Raw genomic sequence first — 25,002 nt, 5'->3', positions numbered from 1 at the left:
GGGGGCCCGTCGGCCGCCGAAAACTGTGGAGGGAGCCGAGAATAAAAAAAAGCCTGCAGGCACTGCAGGGGGCAGCCCTGGGCCTCGGCCATGAGGACCCAGCAGACAGCAGCCTGAGTACACGGGCGCGCTCAGATGGACACACACACAGGTGGTTTTCTGCAGCCTCCCCCACCAGGAAACAGCCAGAGGAGGTGAAGGTAAGTTAATAAATAAAATCATTTTTTCTTTTTCTTTAGCCCAGTTGATGGCATTGCTGTATAAAGTACAGCTGGTATTTGTAGTTCTATATAGCAGGTCCCATTCTGCATTGCAGCAATGCAGAATGGCACCTTCTATAGAGGACTACAAATCTCAGCAGTACTTTATACAGCAATGCCATTTTTCCAACTTTTTTTTTTGTGGGGATATGGGTTAGGGGGGTTTGTGGGGTTTTTATTTTGGGGGGGGGGCAAAAATAATCTTGCACCAGGGCCCTTTGTTCCCTAGGTCCGGCACTGCACAAATCCCAGAGTTTCACCTCTCTTTCACCTTATAGAAGGGCTAAAGATTGTAGTTGTGCACAAAAAGTCTAATAAAGCTAGAGTTTATAGGAGAACTATGGAGTCAGTGTTTTTCCCCATAGTTCTCCTTGGGGTAACGGGAGGACACAAACTAGCGTCCTCCCGTTACCCTAAGCTCAGTATACCGCGAGCTACAGCTTGCGGTATACTGAGACGCCGCACCTGGAGCGGATCCCGACTTAGATGACGGGATCCGCCCAGCTGCGTGAGTGACAGCTGGCTCTGCCTATCTAGAGGCAGAGCCAGCTGTACCCGCCCCCTCCCCCGTCCGTTCCGCCAGTCAGCGCTGGCAGATCGGAGCGGGGAGAGGGGAATCCAGCCCTCCCCCTGTCACGGCAGAGAGCCGTGACAGGAGCGAGATGTGAGCGAACCCGGTATGTGTTCTCTCACCTCCCGATCTACTGAGCCGACCTGTGACAGTCTCATTGTCACAGGTCGGCTTAGAACTATGAGGTGAGTGGAAATCACTCATGTCATAGTTCTCCTTTAAAGTGATAATAAACTCAGGAGTTAATCTTAAAAATATAAGTACCTTAACTGTATGTAAAATGTATCTTATTTGTGTATCACTCGGCTGTAGATCCTCAAATTATCTCTGAATTGGTGCTGACACTGTCCTTCCTTCTGGAGGGGGGGCTACTTTTGTTCCCCATGGTCCCTGTGTGTGTTGTAAAGTAGTCACCGGTCCAAGCTCGCTCCCGGAATGGCCGACAACCTCACGTTTAATTTGCTAATTTGTATTGAGTAGGGATGCACTGATAACGATACTAGTATCAGTATCGGTAGCGATACCGAGTATTTGGGTGAGTACTCGTCCATGATGGACTACAATCTCAATACAAATGAGTAAACTAAACATGAGATTGTAGTCCATCATGCGAGTGAGCTTGGAGCGGTGACTACTTTACAACACACCATGGGTAACAAAAGTAGCCCCCCACCAGAAGGAAGGACAGTGTCAGCACCACTTCGGAGATGATTTGAGGATCTACAGCCGAGTGATACACAAATAAGATACATTTTTGTTCATAGTTCAGGTACTTGAATGTATGTTTAAGATTTAATTCCTGAGATTGTAGTCTCTTTAAGTAGATGGATGTCATTACATGTTTAGATCTATATGGTAAAGCTATGAATAGTGCAGACCTTTACTTTACTGCTATGCAAATATGATAGAACAACCCTTATGTGCCGATTCTACAATTTTATATATCATTTGTTTAACATTGTCCTTTTCACTTTTCCCCAGGCTTGTAAGTTTCCCCAGGTACTTACTATACAGTATATCAGTCATTCCGGTCCCTATCACCTGTCCCTTAACTACACTTAATGAAGTCTACCTAATGCAAATTGTATTGTATAGGTCAGTCAGGGGCTATATAGCAAATATTTTTATGTGATCTTTGAAATATTAATGTAGCAATTTGGGAATACGAGAATAACAAGACTCATTGCACACAAGGAGTAGATGTCATGAATGGAATAATAAGCTGAATCGTAGCGAGGATAAATGTTACATAATTACAATGTGTATGATTTAATTGGATGGAGCGTACACCCTAAGGAAACGTTCACCTTGTAGCGGACCTTCACTCATGAAAATAATTTCCAATCACCTGCTTCTTCCACCCTCTCTCTTAGACAATTGCAGAAAAACCCACTAAGCAAAAAAAAACAATTAAATACCTTTTTTTTTAAATTTTTGGGGGCCAGTTCCTGAACCCTCCCCCAGGTGAGGACATAGTTACCCACTGCCTCTTGGGATGTATACATCACATATCCCAAGAGGCAATTTAGGATGTTGTAGTGTGTCACCTGCACTCCATACGGTGTCTATAGACCAGACGTTCATAAGTAACAGTGGTTGTAGTGATAACCTGGATGGCACCGTGTGTACTCGGGAATGGATGAATGAATCACCAGCACTCACACAATGTAAAGCTTTATTAAACTGCCACATTTGTCATATAAGCCAACGTTTCAAGGGCACACAGGGACCCTTCCTCAGGGCAGCATTGTGACAACAAATAAGTTGCAACATGTGCATATAAATACAGTGAATCTCCAAAAAAGGAGACAGTTTAGGAGATCTTATGCATGAATATATCTAATCTATCTATTGATATTTACCGATCCTCTGTGCAGCACAAACACTGGCGGGATCCGCTGATCACTCCAGTGTTTGTAAATAACTGGGAACACATAGTATGTGTCCCCAGTTATGAATGAACAGGATGTGATTTACATCACTTCCTGTTCATTCATGAATTTCTCAATAGGGACTAGCACTCACTGTAGAGGCTTCTCCCCATTCATAAACTGGTGATAGTAAATGTTTTACTATCCTCAGTTTCTAAATGAATGGGGAGCCTCTGTACTGAGTGCTTCCCATTCATTTAGAACAGGGGCTGCAGAAAAAGAGATTGAGGACTCTGTGTCCTCAATTTCTTTTCTATTTTAAAAGGTAAATGTCAGGGGTCTGTTTAGACCCCTAATATTTCCCCGAAGCCCCCCAACAGTAAGAAAATAAAAAATTTCAAAAAATAATAAAAAATTTAGAAAATGATTACAAAAAAGTGAAAATGTATTATTATTAGACATGTGCAAAGACTAAATATTCATTTCAGATGAAATGAACGAAAAATAAATATGTTTTCATTAGTTTCATCAAATATAGGCGTGTGACGTCACCTGTCGACACGCATGCATGGCGTCATGTAACGTCATGCTCCCCACCTCCTTGATGGTGGCACGCATTTGCAGAACGCACCGGTGGCCAACATGGCCGCCGAACATTCTCAAACAAATTATTATATGCCTGAATAAATTTTTCGTATATTCGGGCAAATAGTAATTCATTAAATTAACATGTAGTCCGGGTTTTGTGTTCTGTTTTTTATTTTTACTTTTCTAGATGCACTTACTTGAAAAAAGGGTCGGCATGAAATCAAGACACTTTATTTTTATAGACTTTATTTTAGTTTGACATTTATTGTTTATCACGTGTTTGCCTTCTGTTGTTTTATTTAATAAGAATACTTATATTGTGCTTACAAGTTTAATAGCTTTGAATAAAAGTTTTATTTTTATCATACTTTTTAATATGTTTCTTTGCGGCTTAACAAAATGGGAGTCTTTAAATGGTGCGGATATTGGTAAAAAATGGGTGTGGCCACTGAGGGGCTTGATTACTGAGGGGCGCTGTAAAGCTTTTTCGCACAGGGTGCCTAAAAGCCTAAGGCCGGCCCTGGGACAACGACATTGACATCAGGAGCAGAGCAGTGCATGGAGAACTTCACCTGCAAGAAAGTTAATGCTGGATTCCACGGACTAGTAAATATGTATTTTTTATCCTCATAAAGACATAATTATTAGGGATTTATATTTCATTTTGGCTAAGCAGGACAAAGTTCTTCTTTAACTCGCTTTTATACTAATGTCAGTTTGCTTCCTTTGTAGAGCCCTTTAATGGCAATATCCACAAGCTACTCATGTTCTCAAGGTATGAATACCAGCAGAAATTATTATCGACCTGAGATACAACACAGATGGTTGCTCCTCATATACAATGCCTGAGTAATTAGCATGGGAAATTAGGTCTATATTCGGAGGTAGAGGAAATTGCTTTCTTATTTACAATATTATCAATTCTGTCCCTGCACAATGATTACGTCAATACGTCTTTCATTGCTTGGTGACAAAAGCAGAATAAATATACAGAGATCAATAGCAATATTTTTGTGCCGACTCACGCTGTTGTATTGTGCTAACACATTACTGCACATTGCATGTTTTCCCACGGTGCAGTGCAGTGCAAAGCCATTTATTTTGAATGCCACCCCAATGCACCAGAATGGTTGTGCTTTGAGAACCAGCTGGGTGGTGTAGTGCACTGGTGATAAAAAAAATGCACGTCTAATTAAAGAACAACTGTAGGAATTTTTTTTATTAACCCCCACACTGCGAGGGTTAACTGCCCATTTTCGTCTAGGGACTAAGATAAAAAAAAGTTATACTCACCCAATCCTCCGAGCCGGCTTGTTCTTGTTCTCCTCCGAGAGGGGCTGCAAGGAGCGCTGTGACAACCAGCCAGTTATGAGGATTGGGTGAGTGTAATTTTTTATTTTATTCCCTAGACAAAAAGGAACACTTAACCTTTGCAGTGCGGGGGTAGCCCCAACTGCAAGTTTTATTAAAATATTTTCAAGCAGTTGTTCTTTAAAGGTCTTGGTGGGGTGAAGACGAGCAGGAGGGGCTTCAGGGGTGGATCGGAGGTTGAGATCTACATCCAGCAGTCTGAGAGAGTCAGTGGTCGGGCGAACTAACCACCAACCCTCCCCGTACTTGTTCTTTTTATTTTGGATGGAGCAGGTTTGCTGTGTGGTACTGAGGACATTGCTTGGTATTGTCATAGTAGCAGGTGGCTTTCCAAGGTCCTTGAAGGCGGACATTTGGGTCAAATGTCAAGTGGCCTGTCTTAGGTACGGCCCCACTGCCCCTCTGTTTGAATGTTCAATATAATAGTGGGTGATTGATGGTATCTGCAATTATTGGTGCAATCGTCTCCTAGCCGGTGTTCCTGCGGCTGCAGGCCTATCTACGGGTACGCAGATACAGTGCCTTGTTTAAAGTGCCGAAAATAATCTTGGGCCCCATGTGACGGTGGTTGTTATTATATGTTTTTATATTTTTATTAATATTTTGGTAATAGAAGGCTGCTAAGGCCATTTAAACTCCACTTGGTGTCTGGTGTTGTTATTTAAATGGGGGTTTGGCAGCCGTTTTTGTTTATGTATGAGTCCTCTTTAATACCCAAGTCAAGCAAAATGTAAGTTTTTTGTGGTTTTTAATGTGTATATAAACCAAAAAACAAAGCTGCGGAGTCCTGGGAGGGCAGCCCTGGGACGGCGAACGGTGCGGCAGTGGGGCCCCCGGGGCTCCAGAGTCGGCCTCAATTGCAAAACTTTTTTAGGGATACAGTACCAAAACACATTAGATATGTGTAATGGTGTGTATCCCATTACCTGCAGGCTGTTACTTCTTTGTATGACCTCCATATTACTTCCATATTACTATTATCCCACAATGCATCACATTTTGTGAATGGGTGGCAGAGACAAAATGATAGAAGTAAACTGTACACTGAATCTGTCTCACTTTGTTGGGAGTTCTGATTCTATTAGCCACATTTTAAAGTCAATTTCTATGTTATTCTCACTTTAAGGCAGGTCCCTGGGCAAAAGCGTTCTGAACTCTTGCAGTGGGGCTACCCGCGCATTGGAAGGGTTAAGTGTTCATTTTAGTCTAGGTGCTAAAAAAAATGTTATACTCACCTGCACTTTAGAACCAGCTGCCTCTTAGACCGTTCCTGGAACCTCACTCCCCCTCAGCTGCAGCGGTCTGGGATTCAACATGCTTCTATGCAGTGTATAGGATGTGAGGATGCCAAGGGATATACCAGAGACAGGCATCAGGGACCGGAGTAGCAGCTAGCTAGCTCCATAATTTGGATGAGTATAACTTTTTTTTTTTTGCATCCAGACAAAAATGAGCACTTAACCATTGCACTACGGGGTTAACCCCACCGCAAGGGTTAAGAATACTTTTGCCCAGAGTTCTGCTTTAAATTGTGTTGTAGGTGACTAGTTGCATTCCAGCTAGTACAGTCAACTCTCTATCTAAACAAAAGCTACAAAAAAATCAATTACAAAGCTACCTGGAAAGCATGTTGTTTTAATTGAAAGCCTGCTGATGTAACCTGGTCTATCATCCATCTGTACGTGGCTGACAATTCACAGGCAATGTGGCTGATAAGAGCATTGTTTCCAACAATTAGCTGTAAGGGAATTCTTCCAACAATAAGAAGGATATGTGAACACAAGTGCTTCATAGGTCAAATCATAGAGGTTTTATCTGAAAATATTTTGCATGCACCCAATATTCCATCTTCTCCATAAATAAAGGCCATGAGCCGTCACTGGATACATTCTGATTTCATGTTGGCTGTGCAGATGTCACGTCGATGGATAACTTTCTCCCCGACTTTTGTTTTTAGTTAAAGACCTGTCTGTGGATAATGTTTTTCACTTTTGCTGAGGCAGATAAACCATAAAAACTAAGCACCATGCAAAATCAGGTTGTCCAGTTCAGTATTCAGTATGTTTGTGGCATTGGCAGGCTCAATTATTTACCAACTTCTTAAGCATCCTGGAGACTCCAATGGTGAGATTTCCCTGCCACACTTTGGGCTTCCACCTCCTACACAGCCATAAAAATGGATTCATTATTTTGCAGCAGAACCCCCCAAATATTAATTTATTTTGCAGTATAAAGAGTAGGGATGCGTCGAGACCGATACTAGTACCGCTATCAATGCCGAGTATTTGGGTGAGTACTCGTACTCGCCCAAATGCTCCGATGCCTAGCCCAATACTTGAGCTTCAGGTATCACTTGTGACGAGGAAGCATGGAGCCAGCTTCCCGGCCAATCAGGAAGCTGGGCAGCATGTAAGGACTCGCTGCCCGACTTCCTGATTGGTCGGGAAGATGGCCAATCAGGAAGCCGAGCAGCGTATAATGACACGGCATTCGGCTTCCTGATTGGCCCGGAAACCGGCTTCATGCTCCCTCATCACCAGGTGAGAGTGGCTGAGAGGAGTCTTGAATGCTTGGAATTCGCTCAGAAAACAAATCTTATGACATGAGAAGAGGAATGTGCATAGCACAGCAGGTTCCATACAATTACATATAAACATGTTCCATGTTAGTTGTTTGCAGCCTTTGTAACAGTCACTATAATAAATAAATAAATATAAAAGATATCCAGGTTTGTTCCGTGGCTTCAATCAGAACTGGGACTTTTGTCTCTTGTCCTCTTCACACTGTGTGAGGTGTAAGAAGGAATGACACAAGAAATGACACCAGCAAGAGATGGGAGCAAAAACGTGCTGACAGACTTTACAACTTCTTGGAATCTAGCCAGTAATCTCAGTAACAGTTTTCTATTATTCCCAGCAGAGGCAATTGTTGTTAGATGGAAGCAATCATAAGGAGCTTATGACCACTGAACTCTGCAATGGTGAGGCACTAAGAGCTCAAATCCCAAAATATAAATGGTGTGATTTGAATGAAAAATTCTGGGTCAGCCCTTGACCCCTGATCTCACCAATATACTAGACGATACCATTTCCAGCCGCCATGGCCAACTCCTAGGACATGTCCTGTTTCACCCCCACTCCTTCACCAGGAGACCACCGCAAATTGAACAATACTACACAACACTTACTGCAGCGCCAGAATCGCCACCGCGCCCGGACTTCTGACACCACAAGTAAGTTCTTCACTTTCTGAAAATAATTTTTCATTCAAATCACGCCATTTATATTTTCGGATTTGCGCTCTTAGTGCCTCATTATTATGTTCACAGGGTCCTCCTCCTTTTTTTTGAGCAGCAATCCACACCATTCGCATCCACACCCTGCATCCCTGGGAGAGGGCTGTGTTTTTTTCTTCTTGTTGAACTCTGCAATGGGCATCTCATCGATCTGCGAAAAGTGAGACTTCTCAACTGCCTAAAAATAAACAAAATTCAAAATTTTTATCCTCAGAACCCTAAACTTTAAGTTGATCCAGAACAAAGCAAAATAATCGTTTTAAAGCATGACGTGGTTTGATCCAACAGAAAAAAAATCCTTTTTAATCACCAAATTCCATAACTCACTGTTAGAACACTGTTATCTTCTATTGACATATGTAGCTGTAGACTGTATTATTGGTGGACCTCCGTTATGGATTGGAGGTAATTGGATCTAAAAGGATGCATTTCTGCTACATCTGACTGCCCATAGACCTAACATACTGTATGAAGGGAAAAAACTGAATGGACACGGGTGTCACCTATCTGGAGAGGGGGGTCTCTTTTATCTTGTCCGCTTGGTTGTCCACAAATGAACATACTCATATGCCCAGCTAATCCAACGTTGTCTGATGTAGCCTGCCACTGCATGCCAGGTCCCACTGTGTCATCTTCCTTTGCGATGCCATTGGGAGATGGCTGCCTTTCCGGAGTTTTTGCGTCCCCTTGATAACATGTCACGGCGCATGTGCAGTGGGTGGTAGATGGCCCTAAAGCATCCTGGGATGTGTGACCAGAGCTGTCTCTTTAATGAGGCAGCCTGAGGCTGTTGCCAAAGGCGGCATCTCTTTGGGTCCCGTGGTGGGGGCGACAGGCAGAGCGGAATGTTTGCTGTATAGTGGCCACTCTGCTGTACAATGCCACCCCCTTTCTGGCCACAGTATGCCAGGTTGCTAAGAGTTTGGCAGGGAGATGTGTAAGGGTTATAAACATCTCCCCACACAGCTCTTAGCAACTCTGGCTGTCATCCCTCACAGCTCCTGCCAACCAGTGACATCACGGGTTGCCAGGAGCTGGACGGGATGCCAGCCAGAGCGTCCCAACATTCCCCCGATTCCTCAGGCGGCAAAAAGGCTAGGGACACCAATGTGTGGTATGTTAGTATCCCAGGAGGGTGCGGGCAGTAGAACCATGTCATTTCCTAGGTAAGAAAAACAGGATGTGGGGGATAAAGATATTTGCAAAGTAAAAACTATCTACATTTTCTATTTAAAAAAAAGGAGGTGGGAGTAGGGATTTAATATAAAGATGGGTGAAGATGTGCTTTCATTTACAGTAAACAACTGCCAACTATGTTTTTTTGTGATATGGACCTTGTTCTTATCCAAGAAATCTACCCTTCTTAGGGGTGATAAATTCAGTCGGACTAGCGGTTCCTCAAAGCTGAGGCTCTCCAGTGCTTTCATTAGTTTAGTTCCCAGTCTCTGTGATCATTCTAGTTATATAACACACACTGGACTTGTGCTAAAAAATGGACTGCATAATTAAGATAAGTTCTCACTCTTCAGTCTATTTCTTCTAATACGAAAATGTATCTTGCTCTTTCCAGTAGCTTTAGGTCAGCTCTGCGTGTTTTTATTAGGTTGATCTACCAGAACCCCCAAATGCTTCTCCAATTAATGCTTTACCAAGTTTGACTCCCTCTTAGTTGTATGGTGCATGCATGTTTTATGCATGAGCTACTATTCACATCAGTGATTTACTATGGTTACTAATACAAAAAGCAAGCATTGGACACCGAAAGCAATAAAGAACAATGAAGAGTTGACTTGCTGCACTCCTTACTGGATATCCCCCCTTAAGATATGATTGGGTGCTTGTAGTGACCAAGGATGGCACCGTTGGTAACAAAGCTTGATAGAAAGTGTGATAGGTGTGTTGGTTACTTCTCTATCAAGCTTTGTTACTAACAGAAAGCAATATATATGTTTATAAAAACAAAATCATACATTAAAACAGAGATGTACAAATCCCAGGAGCTCTGTGTGCTCATTACTAATGACAGCTGCCTCCTAACTTTTGAATGTTTCTCTAGTCTAGTCCTGGAGCTGGAAAAGTATCTGTACTTGTACTGAGTACGGTACTTGGTATCGGTGCATCCCTAGTTAATATGTTCCAGTCTATGCCAGAGGGATTACATCTTAAATATTTCTAAGCCCGGAGGCAATCACTGTTATGCTTGTTACAGAGGATTAAAGCAAAACTCCAAACACAAAAATCTTTATTGAAATATAATCCTCAATAACCACCGGGTAGAAATCAACTTTTTGAGCATGTAATGCCTTTGTTTACCGAGGGAGTACCTTGTACAAATACCACTGACATCATCACTGTGCTGTACATAGTCTAAGCAAAGCTGTGGGAGGGACCCAACAATTCCCCTTATTACAGGCTAACTGCAGAAAACTACAGGAGGGGGCGGAGACAAGACCAGTCACCCTGCACAAGGAGAGAGAGCAGCAGTGACCGGTCTTTATTACAGGAGGGGGCGTAGACAAGACCAGTCACACCAGATAAGGAGAGAGAGCAGCAGTGACTGGTCTTTATTACAAGAAGCTCCAGGTCTCACTGGATTACTGCACAGATCTGGAAGAAATACACAAAGTACTCCAAGACAAAAGTAAGAATACACAGGACTCTTTTATTAAGATAATATTTGCTTATTGCAGAGTTCAGCTCTAAGCTGACAAACTGATATGTATTAGAGATCCTGAAGCTTCTAGAGCAGTGGTGGGCAAACTCGGGCACTCCAGCTGTGGTGCAACTACAAATCCCATGAAGCATTGCAAGACTCTGACAGCCACAGGATGACTCCCAGAAGCAGATGCATGATGGGATTTGTAGCTTCACCACAGCCAGGGGCAGGGGCGTATCTGCCGCGAGGCAAACAAGGCGTTTGCTTGTTTTGCCTAGGGCAGCAGCATTTGTAAATACACTGCTGGCCGGAGGGCTGGAGTTTGCTCACTCCTGTTCTGGAGCGTTATGGGAGAGCTTCACCCTGAATGTTTATGGGACTCGTCTTTGGCCCAAAAGATTGTCACAGCCAGCTGCCTTCTTAGAAGTTAAATTACCTGTCCTTTGTGACCCTCACCTCCTTTCCCCTCCAGTTATATTGTTTTGCTCATAAACTGTTCAAACATTCTTATGTGATTGGGGCTAGTTATAAACAAAATTGAGAGTTTCCTCTTCTCTGAAATTTTGATGAAAATCAGTATATGCCTTTTAAGCAAAACGTATGGTAGTCAATGGGCAAAATTAAGGTGTTTTTAGGGGTGCAATGAGCTTTTAATGGCTCCTTTTAAATATCCTGAACCTGTTCACAGGCCAAAAAAAAAACCTCATTAGCCTCAATATTTTATTTTGTTATAGAAAGGAAGAAAAGGCAAACAGTGAAAACAGGTAAAACAAAATTAAAAAACATCAGTACACAAACAACAATCAAATAACAAAAATAAAAAATTAATTAGGACAAAGGACGCTATATTAAGCCCAAATCTGGCCCAACTTAGCAGTTTGTAAAAACAAACAAGCAGCTCTGGTTACATTACTCACTTCCTCTCCAGCGCTTTCCCCAGCAGTAGTTAATTTCCTTCAGTAGATGTCCCCAGTCTGAAGACTGAGGACATTGTGTGAGTGCAGGGTTTCCTGAACACACCCCCTGAGGTGGTATCACCACCCTGCACTCACATACATTAATGCAGAGAGTGGCACTGATGTCATTACATAAGCTCCACTCTTTGACTTCCTAGGGGCTGCACACTGTCAAGGACGAGAAAGAGGTCCCGTGGTGTCATGTGACCAAAATGAAGACATCTGGAAAAGGTAGGCATAAAAAAAAGCATAAAATACAGCTGAGGGGCCTCTCGTAGAGAAGGGGGATGTTTAGGACCTAGATTCTTTAAAGCTGAACTCCAGGCAAAATAAATCTATGGTCAACCAACCGTCCCCAAGCTAGTGTAAAGGAGGAAGGGATGAGACAGGGAGGAGCCTCCCTGTCCCTTACTTGCTCCTCACCGCTGAGGCTCCGTGACAGGTTACACAGCGGGGAGGATTTCCCTGCTGTGTAACCTGCTAGATGCCGATCTGAATGGAGAAAAAACTGTCAACTTCAGACATGAAGCTGACAGCTTTTTTCCTCCATAATTCTAGGTGAGGCTCTGCCTCAACTGCCTCCCCTGAAGGCACGTCCCTGGTGCGATGGGAGGAGGCTTTGTCGTGCCTGAAGGTAGAATTTAACCCATGCAAAGCCAAGGAGTCACCATTAGGTTTACTGCAGCTTAGGAGCTTTAAAAGTAAGTTCCTGTAGAATGTAGGCTAACTTGATCTCTATTGTGACAGCATTACATACATAAAGACGAGCTCAAGAAAGGATTTTGTTTAGCTTCAGTTGGTTCATTTCCATCCATCATTTGTTTATCTTGCCCAAGATTAGAACTGCCAGTAAATGTCAGCCAAAGCCTGCTCAATGAAGTGGGTCACTTTATTTATAAACAGCCTCTTTCCTTGTCAATGTCTCGATTTTAATGATTTTTTCCTCATTTACACATGACATTATACAAAAGATTTTTCCAGCGCAAAACAGCAAAACTACAGTATACATTAAGCAAATACACTGTTTACAAAGTGATTACATTAAGCAGCAGAGTTTACCTTAGGCTGCGGAAAATATACGGTACAGGCAGATCTCCCGCAATTTCAGTAAAAGTCAGGTCTCAGAATACCTAACCTTATTTCCATAAGTTCCACTGTGGAACATTCAGTTAAAGCAATCCCATATTGGTGGAAGGAACCTATCTGTTGAGCTGAGCACTAAACAATGGACTGATGGATTGACAGATATTCCTAGCTTTTAACTTTAGTAGAGCTTGTATGATAAGCCAATATACACAACAGGATCCATAACAGACCCTGCAAACATCCTGCCATGGAATACATTCATAAACACTAATGCCATATTTATGGGAAAGTTCTGTTTTCTGAACACCAACGAGTCGGCTGACAGCTCAAGTAAGTATAATAGATGGTCCTTCACCTTGGAGAAAGACATCTTGGCCCTTTTGAAGACCATTTATGATCACCCAACTGACACAATGGGCTCCACTGCTGAGATGTCCGTCTTTCCAGACTGGATGTTAGAGGACGATGGAAGGGTGTGAGAGACTAGCGACCTCTTGAAGCTTCGGTTTTCAGGCCAAGCCACCCTATATGAAGGAATGTTAGTAGGAAGCATGTCCTCCCGCTGGCTGGTCTGTTTTTTGCACATGTTAAGCAACGCTTTCAACTCCGATCGGAAGTTGTCATTAAGCCAACAGTATATAAATGGGTTGTAGCAGGTGCTGCTCATAGCAAACCAGTGAAATGCAAAATAAAGGGCATTGTTAGTGCGAATGATTTGGCTGGAGAGGAGGACAACGTAACAGTTTAGTGGGAACCAGCACACAGCAAAGAGGACAACTACCAGCATCAGCATCTTAATGGTCTTCTTCTTTTTCCTGCGGAGAGCAAAATACTGTTCGGTAGTCACATCGCCTATGGCATTCCGAAGCCACAGCTTTTTTGCCACTGTGGTGTAGGCCACGGAGATGATCAGCAGTGGGAGAACGTAGAGTAGGATGAAGGTGGCCAGGTCCAGGTATTTCCAGAACAGCTCAGACGGTTCAGGGAATTCAGGGAGACATAAACTTCTGATATCTTCCTCACTGCAAAAAATGGAAGATGTTAAAGAGTACCTGTACAGCTACAAAGGCTATTTTTTTTTTACAGTGAACCCTAAAGAGAAAAGCTTATTTACAATGTAAAAAAAAGTTATTGTATTATTGAGGAAAACAATTACATATAGAAATGTAAATTGCACTTAAATGTAAACTACCCAAAAAGTCAGATTTTTTTCACTTAAAGTGGTCAAAAAGTGAAGATAACCTATTTAATAGTGGATATCTAGACATTTTAATTGTGCCTTTGCAGAACTCCGAAAAATGTACCAGTTTTTTCTTAAATTCCAAGTAAAATTTGCAGTTTCCTTCCTGATCCTCTGGTGGGAGTTTTAAGGCACTGCAGCCTCTGACTGCTATTTCTAGGAGATTGGTGAGGTCATTACTGTGCTGCTCACTGTTCTCCTTGCTGGTAAGAAAAGTGCAGTGACTTCCTCTCCCTGCTTATGCTTCATTCTGTGAATCTGTGCTTTCCCACCCTCTCCTGCTGCTACTCTTTGATTATTCAGTTACCAGAACACCAGTCGGCGGGGGCCGGGAGCTACAGGGAGACCACAGGCAATACTGGTGACTAGTTCTTTGCCCTCTGGCTGGGCATGCATGTTCCATGGTTAGTGACTCAATAAGCAAAGAAGCACATGTAACTATGGCAGTTTTGGAACATGTACCTTTAAAAACAAGATACTGTAGCTTTGACAACTCCCCTTTTATCAAATACAGGTTCCCTTTATGGTAAGTGGCTAATCACCGAGACTACTCTCCCTGCTCCTTTACTATCCTCTGTCTTTAATATACAGCAATTTGTTGTAAATAACATATGTTGCATTTGTAAATTATAATTATGAAACTATTGGGCTACTTTCCTTTGTCCCTCATAATCCAATAATGTTTCCTATACTTATAAGGAATATACACTGCCTGTCCCAAAAAAAAGTCCCACCCTTTACCATTTCATTGGACTGCCTTTAGCTTTGATTACGGCATGCATTTACTGTGGCATCGTTTCCATAAGCTTATACAATGTCACAACATTGATTTCCATCCAGAGTTGTATTAATTTTTCACCAAGATCTTATAGTGATGATGGGAGAGTCGGACCTCTGTGTAAAGTCTTCTCCAGCACATCCCAAAGATTCAGGTAGGCAGCTCACCTAATTTATTGGGGAACATAATGTTGGTGAACCTAGACCTATTTGCTTATCTAAATCCAGGTGGTGACTTTTTTTTGGACAGGCAGTGTATTTAAGAACTTTAAATACCAGGTAATTCTGCCAGTTACGTTGCATGTTGTAGGTTTCTGACCAGGCTAACAATGTAAGCAGTTCAGTTTGCATCCTTGCATCTTGCAACCAGTGTGCCTGTAGTCCCATTGTCAGCCCCACACCCCACCAATTCCTGATCAATTGATTCACATTGGCTCCCAGTAACAAGAGCATGAATTCCATAGGAAAGAAAAGGAAACACCCAGCTATCAAGACCAGATTTGCTGTTGTCCTCACATGTCCCTATTTGTCATTCGTCAGCCAATACATGGATGCCCCCCACCCTTCAGAAGAGGCATTAGAATGGAGGCCTGTGGTCACTTCACTTCTAGATCAAAATTAATTTATACTTTGCAGCAATTTTAACATTTTCAAGGAGCATTTCACATATACATAGGCTAATACCCTCTAATAGTTGTCTTTTTATTCAAAGAGTTGACATAGGCTTTAAATCCGAACTATGTGATCACAACAAGAAGCATATGCTTTAAATTCCTATATTTTAACTAGGGGATTGATTCAGGAAGCTGCAATAACACTTGAGATATCCTAAAGTGGCCTCTTAAACAATATTATCCTTTGTGATGTTGATGCTTGGGAAGCCTCTTTTCCACGTGCTTGATGATTAAGACCCTATTGAAGCTGCTTTATAAAGCCAATATATACAGGATTGCAACTTGTCAAGTCATCAGAAGTAAGTGATGCTATGCTCCCAGTGATCTAATTGCATATATTTTAATGAGCCTCAATGTTAAAAGCTTTCATTATCTAAAAGGTATGTAGAATCCCATAGGTAGGCTTTTTTGCACTTGAATACACGTGCTCATACCAATAGCAATAATGATCATGGGCTTTCTTAGCAAACCAAATTTAATATAATCACACCATCATATAGAAATTAGGCTAGATGAGGGTGCGTTAGTATCTGCTCTACCACCTCACATGGATCTACTGAGTGCTAGAACCCATTACTGAATACGGAAAGCAGAATATATGAGATACTTTAGATGCTTCACTCCACTCAATAATCAAGTAATGTAAAAGGTCTGCTCATAGTGGGATGCTATCAAGCCTACTGCTGTACTTCTCACGGATATACCGATGTACTAGCACCCACTACATAATGCTAAAATCAGCATATATGATACTTTAGTACCAATGTACTCTATAATCAAGTGATGTATTATTCCATGGTCATAGGAATTGACCAAGCCATTTATTGACAGCCTTTTAATACTGTAACACTTAGTGCAAAAGGAATTTTCAAGAGTTTGCAACGTAGGGAAGGTTGAAAAAGTAAAAACAAAGACAAATAAAAAATAAAATGCATGTGTTCTGTGCCCCTAGCTGGAAAAAAAAAAGATCTTGGAGCAGAAAATTGCTCTAGTAAACTCAATTGGATAAAAATGAAATGAAACTACAAATCCCTTAATGCATCTCTGTTTGCATGCCTGTGGCTGTGAGAATCTTGCAATGCCTCTGGGATTTGTAGTTCCACCACAGCTGGAGGGCCAGAGGTTTGCTACCCCTGATCTAAAGTATCACATATATGTTGCTTTTGGCATTGGGTTATGGATCCTAGCACTAAGTAAATCCATGTGAACTAAAGAAGTAGGCTTGATAAATTCCAGCTATGAGCTGCCATATGCAGCACCTGCGACTCCCGGGCCGGAAATACCCCACAAATTTGAGTTATACATAACTTAATTGTAGAGTAGAGTAAAGGATCTAAAGTATCACATATATGCTGCTGTTAGCATTGGGTGGTAGGTCCAAGCACTCAGATCCATGCAAACTAAAGAAGTAGGCCTGATAAATTCCAGCAATAAGCAGCTGCATGTAGCACCTGTGGCTCCAGGGTGGGCAAATACCCCCCAATTTTACATTGTACGACCCCAGGCACTCTTGTGCATAAGCCTTTAGCATCTGAAAAGTCCATCCAGGGGTGAGCTGAGTGAGCAGTAGTGGTCATTTTTTTATTTCATTGTTACTAGTGATGGAAACCCAATGTTGTGTTCTGGTGTAGGTGAGGAGTGTTGAAAGACAACAGGAGCAAGTATGGCAGAGACTCAGGCGAGACTGGCATATCCCAAATGCTGTTACCGCTGCTGCTCACTCAGCTCACCCCTGATGCCGATGCAAAGAAAGAACATAACATTGTATTAAAAGCTGGAAAACATCCAACATTTGCCAGACCATTGGATTTCTGTATATTTAAAGTGACAATATTAATTGCTGCCAACGTTATAATGCATAAAGATGGGTGCTGCAGAAGCATCCCTGAATTTATGGTGAATCTGTCACCCAAAAATCTATAGCAAAGACATATAATAAGCCTGTTTTAGCCAGGGCTGCCTTCAAATTTTCACATAGCATACTGTGTTTTCATTGTGCAGACAGGTCAGCCACCAGCACAACAGAAATGCACAATGCTGATCCAGGTCAGGCTGCATCCAGGACCTCCCCCAGCATTTAAAAGAGGAAAGGAGGACTTGGATGTGAAGGGGGGACTAAGGCCTCTAAAAGGCCTCTAATCTGAAGGGAGGACTGATGGCTCTAATGTGAAGGAGCGGTTTTGATGTAAAGGGAGCTCCTAATGTGAAGGGTGCTCTGATGTGTAGTGGGAACAGTGATGTGAAAGGGAGGCTCTAATGTAAAGGGGGACTCTGAGGTGAAAGGGGCTCCTGATGTGATAAGAGGCTCCTGATGTGAAGGGAGCTCCTGATGTAAAGGGGGCTCCTGATGTAATGGGGAACCTCTGCAATGAAGGGGGGGGGGGGCTCTGATGTAAAGGGGGAGATCTCCACATTATTTTTTTGTTAGTTTTTTGGTATGGGGTTCCCTCTTAAAGTCCATACCAGACCCCTATCTAGGATAATGGTTTGTTATAGATTTAGGGGGAGTCACATGGAATTTTTTTACATTTACATTAGAGGTTGGGGTGCCTGAAAAATGTTCATACTTTAAAGGGCGCCATGCATGAAAAATGGTTAAGAAATTCTGCTGTGAACTTTGGTCATCTAATATTATGCTTCCCAGTACCAAAGATTTATACTTGCTATGAACATTTGTCATCTAATTTTATGCTTACCAGTGCCCAAGAGTTATACTTGCTGTGCACATTGGTCATTTAATGTTATGCTACCCAGTACCCAAGATTTATACTTGCTGTTAACATTGGTTATCTAATATGATGCTTCCCAGTACCCAAGAGTTATACTTGCTGGGAACATTGGTTACCTAATATGCTTCCCGGTCCCTGAGACTTATACTTGCCGTGAACATTAGTCACCTAATGTTATGCTTCCCAGTACCCAAGACTTACACTTGCCGTGAACATTGGTGATTTAATATTATGCTTCCCAGTAATCAAGGCATATACTACTGTGAACATTGGTCATCTAATATCATGATACCCAGTACCCAAGACTTACACTTGCCAGGAACATTGCTCATCTAATATTATGATTTCCAGTACCTAAGACTTAGATTTTCCAGGAACATTGGTCATTTAATATTATTCTTTTCTAACACCCAAGACTGAGACTTGCCATGAACATTGGTTATCTAATATTATGATTCCCACTACCCAAGACTTGATGTATAATCCTGATATATTGCAAAGAATGAGAAAAAAATAAGTGAGCCTCTTTAAAATAAGCAATGAACCTCTGTTACATGAGAATATGACCATGTGTGTTGATGGAAGGAACAGTGATAGAAAACATGATACTTATTGATCTTGCCAAGTAGTGAAGTTGAGAGGGACTTTTTCTGATATAGGATGTAGGACAGATCGGAATATGTGTCAGTGTCAGTCACCAATGGTCAGCTTCTCTCATTTCTCATTCTGCTCTCTTAGAATGCCATTTTAATCTAATATGTCAAATCTCATAGTACACATTGGGAAGGAGAAGGCTTGGAGAAGAGGTCAAGGCTCAATCTGAAGTATCTGGATGAACAGGCTTACCTGTATTCAAAGGTGAAGAGTGTTTGGTAAATGGCATGAGGCAGAGAGAAACAGGACGCCATTATCCAGATGATGGCAATATAAGCCACCCCTCTAACAGTTGATATCCGAGGCTTTAACGGATGCATGATAACCTGGAGATTGACAAAGAGAACCTGTTTAGAAGTCAACTGCATACAGATGTTTTTGGTTTTGACCAGAGTAGGATAGGTTAGAACTTATGTCAGGTTGTTTTTACTATGTCTAGTGATCTAGGTTGTATGTCTAGTAATCTATGTCTAATAATCTACCTTGCATGTCTAGTAAAATATGTCTAATAATCTATGTTGCATGTCTAGTAATCTATGTCTTGTGATTTATGTTGTATGTCTAGTGATCTATGTCTAGTGATCTATGTCTAGTGATCTACGTTGTATGTCTAGTAATCTATGTCTACTAATCTACGTTGTATGTCTAGTAATCTATGTCTACTAATCTACATTGTATGTCTAGTAATCTATGTCTAGTGATTTACGTTGTATGTCTAGTAATCTATGTCTACTAATCTACGTTTTATGTCTAGTGATCTATGTCTAGCGATCTACATTGTATGTCTAGTAATCTATGTCTAGTGATCTACGTTGTATGTCTAGTAATCTATGTCTACTAATCTACGTTGTATGTCTAGTAATCTATGTCTACTAATCTACATTGTATGTCTAGTAATCTATGCCTACTAATCTACATTGTATGTCTAGTAATCTATGTCTACTAATCTACATTGTATGTCTAGTAATCTATGTCTAGTGATTTATGTTGTATGTCTATTAATCTACGTTGTATGTCTAGTAATCTATGTCTACTAATCTACGTTGCATGTCTAGTAATCTATGTCTAGTGATCTAGGTTGTATGTCTAGTAATCTATGTCTACTAATCTACGTTGTATGTCTAGTGATCTATGTCTAGTGATTTACATTGTAAGTCTAGTAATCTATGTCTAGTGATTTACGTTGTAAGTCTAGTAATCTATGTCTACTAATCTACGTTGTATGTCTAGTGATCTATGTCTAGTGATTTACGTTGTATGTCTAGTGATCTACGTTGTATGTCTAGTAATCTATGTCTAGTGATTTACGTTGTATGTCTAGTAATCTATGTCTACTAATCCATGTTGTATGTCTAGTAATCTATGTCTACTAATCCACGTTGTATGTCTGGTACAATCTATGTCTACTAATCTTTGTCTAGTGATCTATGTCTACTAATCCATGTTGTATGTCTAGTAATCTATGTCTACTAATCCACGTTGTATGTCTGGTACAATCTATGTCTACTAATCTTTGTCTAGTGATCTATGTCTACTAATCTATGTTGTATGTCTAGTAATCTGTCTAGTAATCTATGTCTACTAATCTACGTTGTATGTCTGGTATAATCTATGTCTACTAATCTATGTCTAGTGATCTATGTCTAGTAATCTATGTCGACTATCTACCCCATCAAGGAGAATTTTCCTTCACTTCCTGTCATGGTGGCAACCTGTTCAACTTAGGGTGTCACTTGGAAAATAATGAAGGATAGATATCAGCAATTAGCATGCAGAAAGAAAATGTTACCAATCTGAAAGATGTGTCTAACACTAAACTAAGCACCCCCTCCCAGTGACAGGGAGATAGGAAGTAATGGGAATCTCTCTCTCTGGGTAGACTCATAGGAAGTGAAGGGAAATCCCTTCCTGAGGGGTAGACTCCCTCAATCAACTGCAAAAACCTAACTGACATTCTAGCCCATGTTAGGGGTAGTTGTTCACCCTTCTTATTCACCAAATAGTAAAGTAAATAGTAAATAAAAACACCACACCATGAAAAAGCCCTTCAAGTTCTGAAGAAGAGCTGCACAAGCCTGCTTGTGTTTCACGCAAATAACATTTTATCCCATTTATCTAAAACTAAAAAAAGTTTCGCCTGGAGTTGGACTTGGAAAATAAAAATTTGAAACAAAAATAACAAGATAAAAATGACAAACTCACTAAAAGTTAAAACAACTAAATCAGTTTTTTCATCGTAAATCCAGAGATTCTTTACCAAAGTACTTTATTCCCATTATACCGTATGTCCCCAGTCTGGTAGGCAGCATAATTCAACTCACTTCATGTGAACCCATGTCATCCTAGACCCACGACCCACCCCTATCCTGTAAATGGACAGTGAAAGGAGGAGCAGCATAGTAATTAGAATATCTTTATATCCCTCTGCTTTGTCCTCCTATCAGCATGTTTCTTGTCAACACAGCTGATTTAACAATGTATTAATGATTACAGAGCTGCATTAATTTGTGTCTTTTCTATCTGCCTGGAGTTCAGCTTTAAGGATACCTGTACTATAAATAGTTTTATTTTATAGAAAAATGTAAAATCTGCGCTTGTGGGTAGATACAGTATAAAAGCTGCTGCGCTATGAACCCTAGGGTCAAACTAATGAAGTGTTAAATGTGCAGCGCTAAAAGGTGATATTTAAGATAAAAAATCCTTAAAATCAAGTGTAATCAATATCACAAAAAATATATAAATATAAATATAAAGTGTTATAGTGCAAAGATCAACTGAACAAAAGTGTTCAAACAGTTTGTGATAGGCTCTATAAGGCCTTAGTGTAAACAATAAATTCACTCTTTTGTCACCCTGATAGTGATGATTTCAAAAGTGCATAAATAATGTTCAATAACTCCAAATGTCTGTATGCCAGCCAGAACAATTGAATTTTAAACCAGTCCTAGATGGTAGTCCATCTAATATAAAACCAAGTGCAATATTGGTGATATAATTCAAAGTGAGTTTGATAAAAAAACTTCAAACAAATGTTTCAACAAAGTGTTGGATAAATTCTTCCCACACCACTGTGCTTCAAGTGTCCACGAATGCCCCCTCTGGAGTGTGCACTCACCCCACTGTTGTGGTAGTAAAGCAGTGTAGACAGATCGGAGGGTCCACATCCCTGGTATCTCTCCCGGCAATGTCCTGTCCGTCAAGGGTTTATAAAATGTATACCTACCACACCATGAGGAGGTTTCTTTTATAAGGGGCTTATTAAGTACAGTTGTACTTTAAAAACTGGTTAATCCATTGCTGTGTTCAATAGGAATCGTATATAAAACAAGCAGAAATACATAAATCTGGTCCAAATATTAACCTCCTGTAATCTCCTACACAAAAGTACTCATACTTGGAAATTGTGTGTCGTCACACTGAGCCAATCAGAGTTCTATTGCTGCCACTGAACATTCTTATGGTGGACTAGAGCAGAATGATGACCTTATCAACGTGCTGCTTCTCCTTCATTGCCCAATCTCAGGATGGGGGCAGGTCAGCGATCAAGCTGCATAGCTTAAGGCCTTATTCACATGAGAAAAAGCCGGCACGTACAGCTCCGCGCTCCGTGCATGGCCGTATCGGTCAGCTCCCGGGAAGGACAGGTGCTGCGTGTGATTAGTATGCAGCTACTGTCCTTCTCTATGGGAGTATGCGGCCGTACGCTGCCCTACGCTCACCTGCCCTGCACGTCTGTGCAGGTGTCCGTACTTGCACACTGACAGGATAGATCCTGTCTGTGTCCAAGCCGGGACACCAGCACCCATATGGACCTGCACTTGGGGTGAGCGTAGGGCGGTGTACGGACGCGTACTCCCATAGAGAATGACGGGGCTGCGTACTAGTCACACACAGCACCTGTCCTTCCCAGGAGCTGCCCGATACAGCCGTGCACGGAGCGCAGAGCTGTACATGCCGGCTTTTTATCGTGTGAATGAGGCCTAAATGCAGTGGTGAAAAGTTAGGTCATTGGCCTGGCTGTGATGTCCAGTAGGGGTGCCTACAACACCACACCAGAACTACAAATCTTCCTGCAAGTATAACATTTATGTATACTGCCTCTATTTCAACCTTTTACTTTTTAAACTTCCTTAGCCCAAGAGGTATGAATCAGCACAGTAAGCTGGGATATTGCTACATCATTTTAGAATGCCAGAAATTAATATGTATTTGGTTATAGTTCTTGCACAAGGCCTTTTCATAGGCTACAGGGACTGCTGTGCCTCCTACTGTTCAAACTTGGTATTGCTTAAGTGCTCAAGAAGTCTGTAAATTCTGTTATAATATTAGATATATGATAGATAGATAGATAGATAGATAGATAGATAGATAGATAGATAGATAGATAGATAGATTTAAAGAAGAACTCTAAAAAAAGTCTTAACCCTTGCAGTGGCGCTACCCCTGCACTGCAAGGGTTAAGTGCTCATTGTCTTCTAGCTTCGAAAATAACAAAAGTTATATTCACCCAAACCTTGCAGCGGACTGGCTGTTAGAGCAGCAGCCTCCAGCCTCTCTACTCCTCCGCTCCATAGATGATATGTCTCCCGGTGTCCTAACATCCAATACACAGTGTATTGGATGTGATGACTCACAGGACCTTAGACCTCTGGAGCGGTGGGGGACAGAGGCTGGAAGGACCGGTCTAACAACCTTTCTGACTCCAAGGATCGGGTGAGTATTACTTTTTTTTATTTTCACATCTGAACGAGAATGAGCACTTAACCCTTGCAAAGCAAGGGTTAAAAACATTTTTTTTTCCAGGAGCTCTTCTTTAAGTAGTCCAAAATTAGAAGTCCTATCTCCTATGCTCTGTGTGAGCAAATAAAAACTTGTATAGCAACAGAAACCCAACAGGGGTTTTCATCCTTCCACATTTCACCCCCTCCCCCCCCAAAAAATGATTGTCTCGACATACACGTTAACTATGTCACTATTAATAAGAGGAGTGTCTATTTGTTTCACATTATTAGTCATCACTGACATGTAAAACATCCTTCAGTGGGATTGTCGCACAATCTTGCAGTTAAGCATTAAGAAGTATCTTCTCCCAGGAACATAAATTTAACTTTAATAACTTTCACTTTGATGAACTTCTTCATATATGTTTTATGTAGACTATTCATAGATCTTTTCTATCACACAACGTGATTTCACATTCACTGGTTCTTTAATGGCCTCTCGCTGTATGTAGCAATATTAGGATGAGTGTTTATGTTCCACTGATGTACTCCCTTTATGTGTCTTCCATTAAGATGGTTCTTCTCCTCGGTGAATGAATAGTGGCACTCTGGTTTGAGTAGCCTATAGTGTGAGGAATCCACCAGATGTGAAATAAACAATAAAAGGCAAGCTAGCAAGAGAAGAAACAAAGTGGAATAGGCCGTAGCAGCAGGTGGTAAGCACACCAGGATGAGGGTTATTGAAAGGTTATTTCGGTTAGCAAGATATCGACCAGCATATGACGTTCAGTGCAATGCATTTATTCTATGACTGATCTCACTGGGTGCGAGGATTCATTGATGTACCATGTACATTGACACTATACCTGGTGCCTGTCCACTGCGATTGCTGTCAGTGTTAGAGCAGAGACGTGCAGGGAACAGTACTGTGCAAAGCGGCTCACGTGGCACATGCCTTTCCCGAACATCCAGGTGCTGTTCACAAAGCGAGCCTATGGAGAGAGGCAGGAAATATTCATAATACTGAAACATTGAAATGTGGCCATGTCACCTATTAGTAAAAACATATGTGGTTGCCAACATATGAAAATGAATTCCATGTGCACTATAGAGCACCAACCTCAACCTTTTTTTACACAGAGGAACCCTTGAGATAACTGTATAATCTCAATTAACCCATTTTAATGATTCCTATATCTACAGCTCACCACACATTAGCAAAATGGTCAGTGGGAAGAATGCTCCTTAGAATGGTCCTTACATTGGTGGTCAGTGGAAAGAATACTGCTCCTTATATTAGTGGTAAGAGGAATGGTGCATGCATTGGTGGTCAGTGGGACGAATGGTGCATGCATTGGTGGTCAGTGAGAAGAATGCTCCTTACATTGGTGGTCAGTGGAAAGAAGAATGCTCCTTACATTGGTGGTCAGTGGGAAGAATGCTCCTTACATTGGTGGTCAGTGGGAAGAATGTTCCTTATATTAGTGGTAAGAGGAATGCTCCTTACATTGGTGGTCAGTGGGAAGAATGCTCCTTACATTGGTGGTCAGTGG

General features: G+C 41.5%; 1 protein-coding gene across 3 annotated transcripts in view; it reads right to left on the bottom strand.

The window, feature by feature from the left end:
• Positions 1 to 12,858: 12,858 nt before the first annotated feature.
• Positions 12,859 to 25,002, bottom strand: part of GPR83 (G protein-coupled receptor 83) — a 52,990-nt gene continuing 40,846 nt past the window's right edge. For 2 of the 3 annotated variants that reach the window (XM_018556819.1, XM_018556818.1), the window contains 3 exons: positions 24,316 to 24,441; positions 18,921 to 19,054; positions 12,859 to 13,676 (listed from right to left, as the gene is read on the bottom strand). In XM_018556819.1, coding sequence (XP_018412321.1) covers positions 13,052 to 13,676; positions 18,921 to 19,054; positions 24,316 to 24,441 — 885 coding nt within the window. In that variant the 3' untranslated portion in view covers positions 12,859 to 13,051. The remainder of the gene's footprint in view (positions 13,677 to 18,920; positions 19,055 to 24,315; positions 24,442 to 25,002) is intronic. The other variant, XM_018556820.1, reaches the window with a different exon arrangement.

Source organism: Nanorana parkeri, unplaced genomic scaffold (assembly GCF_000935625.1).
Source record: "Nanorana parkeri isolate BGI_ZX_2015 unplaced genomic scaffold, ASM93562v1 scaffold254, whole genome shotgun sequence".
Taxonomy (NCBI): Eukaryota; Metazoa; Chordata; class Amphibia; order Anura; family Dicroglossidae; genus Nanorana; species Nanorana parkeri.
This window is presented reverse-complemented; position numbering and strand designations above follow the sequence as displayed.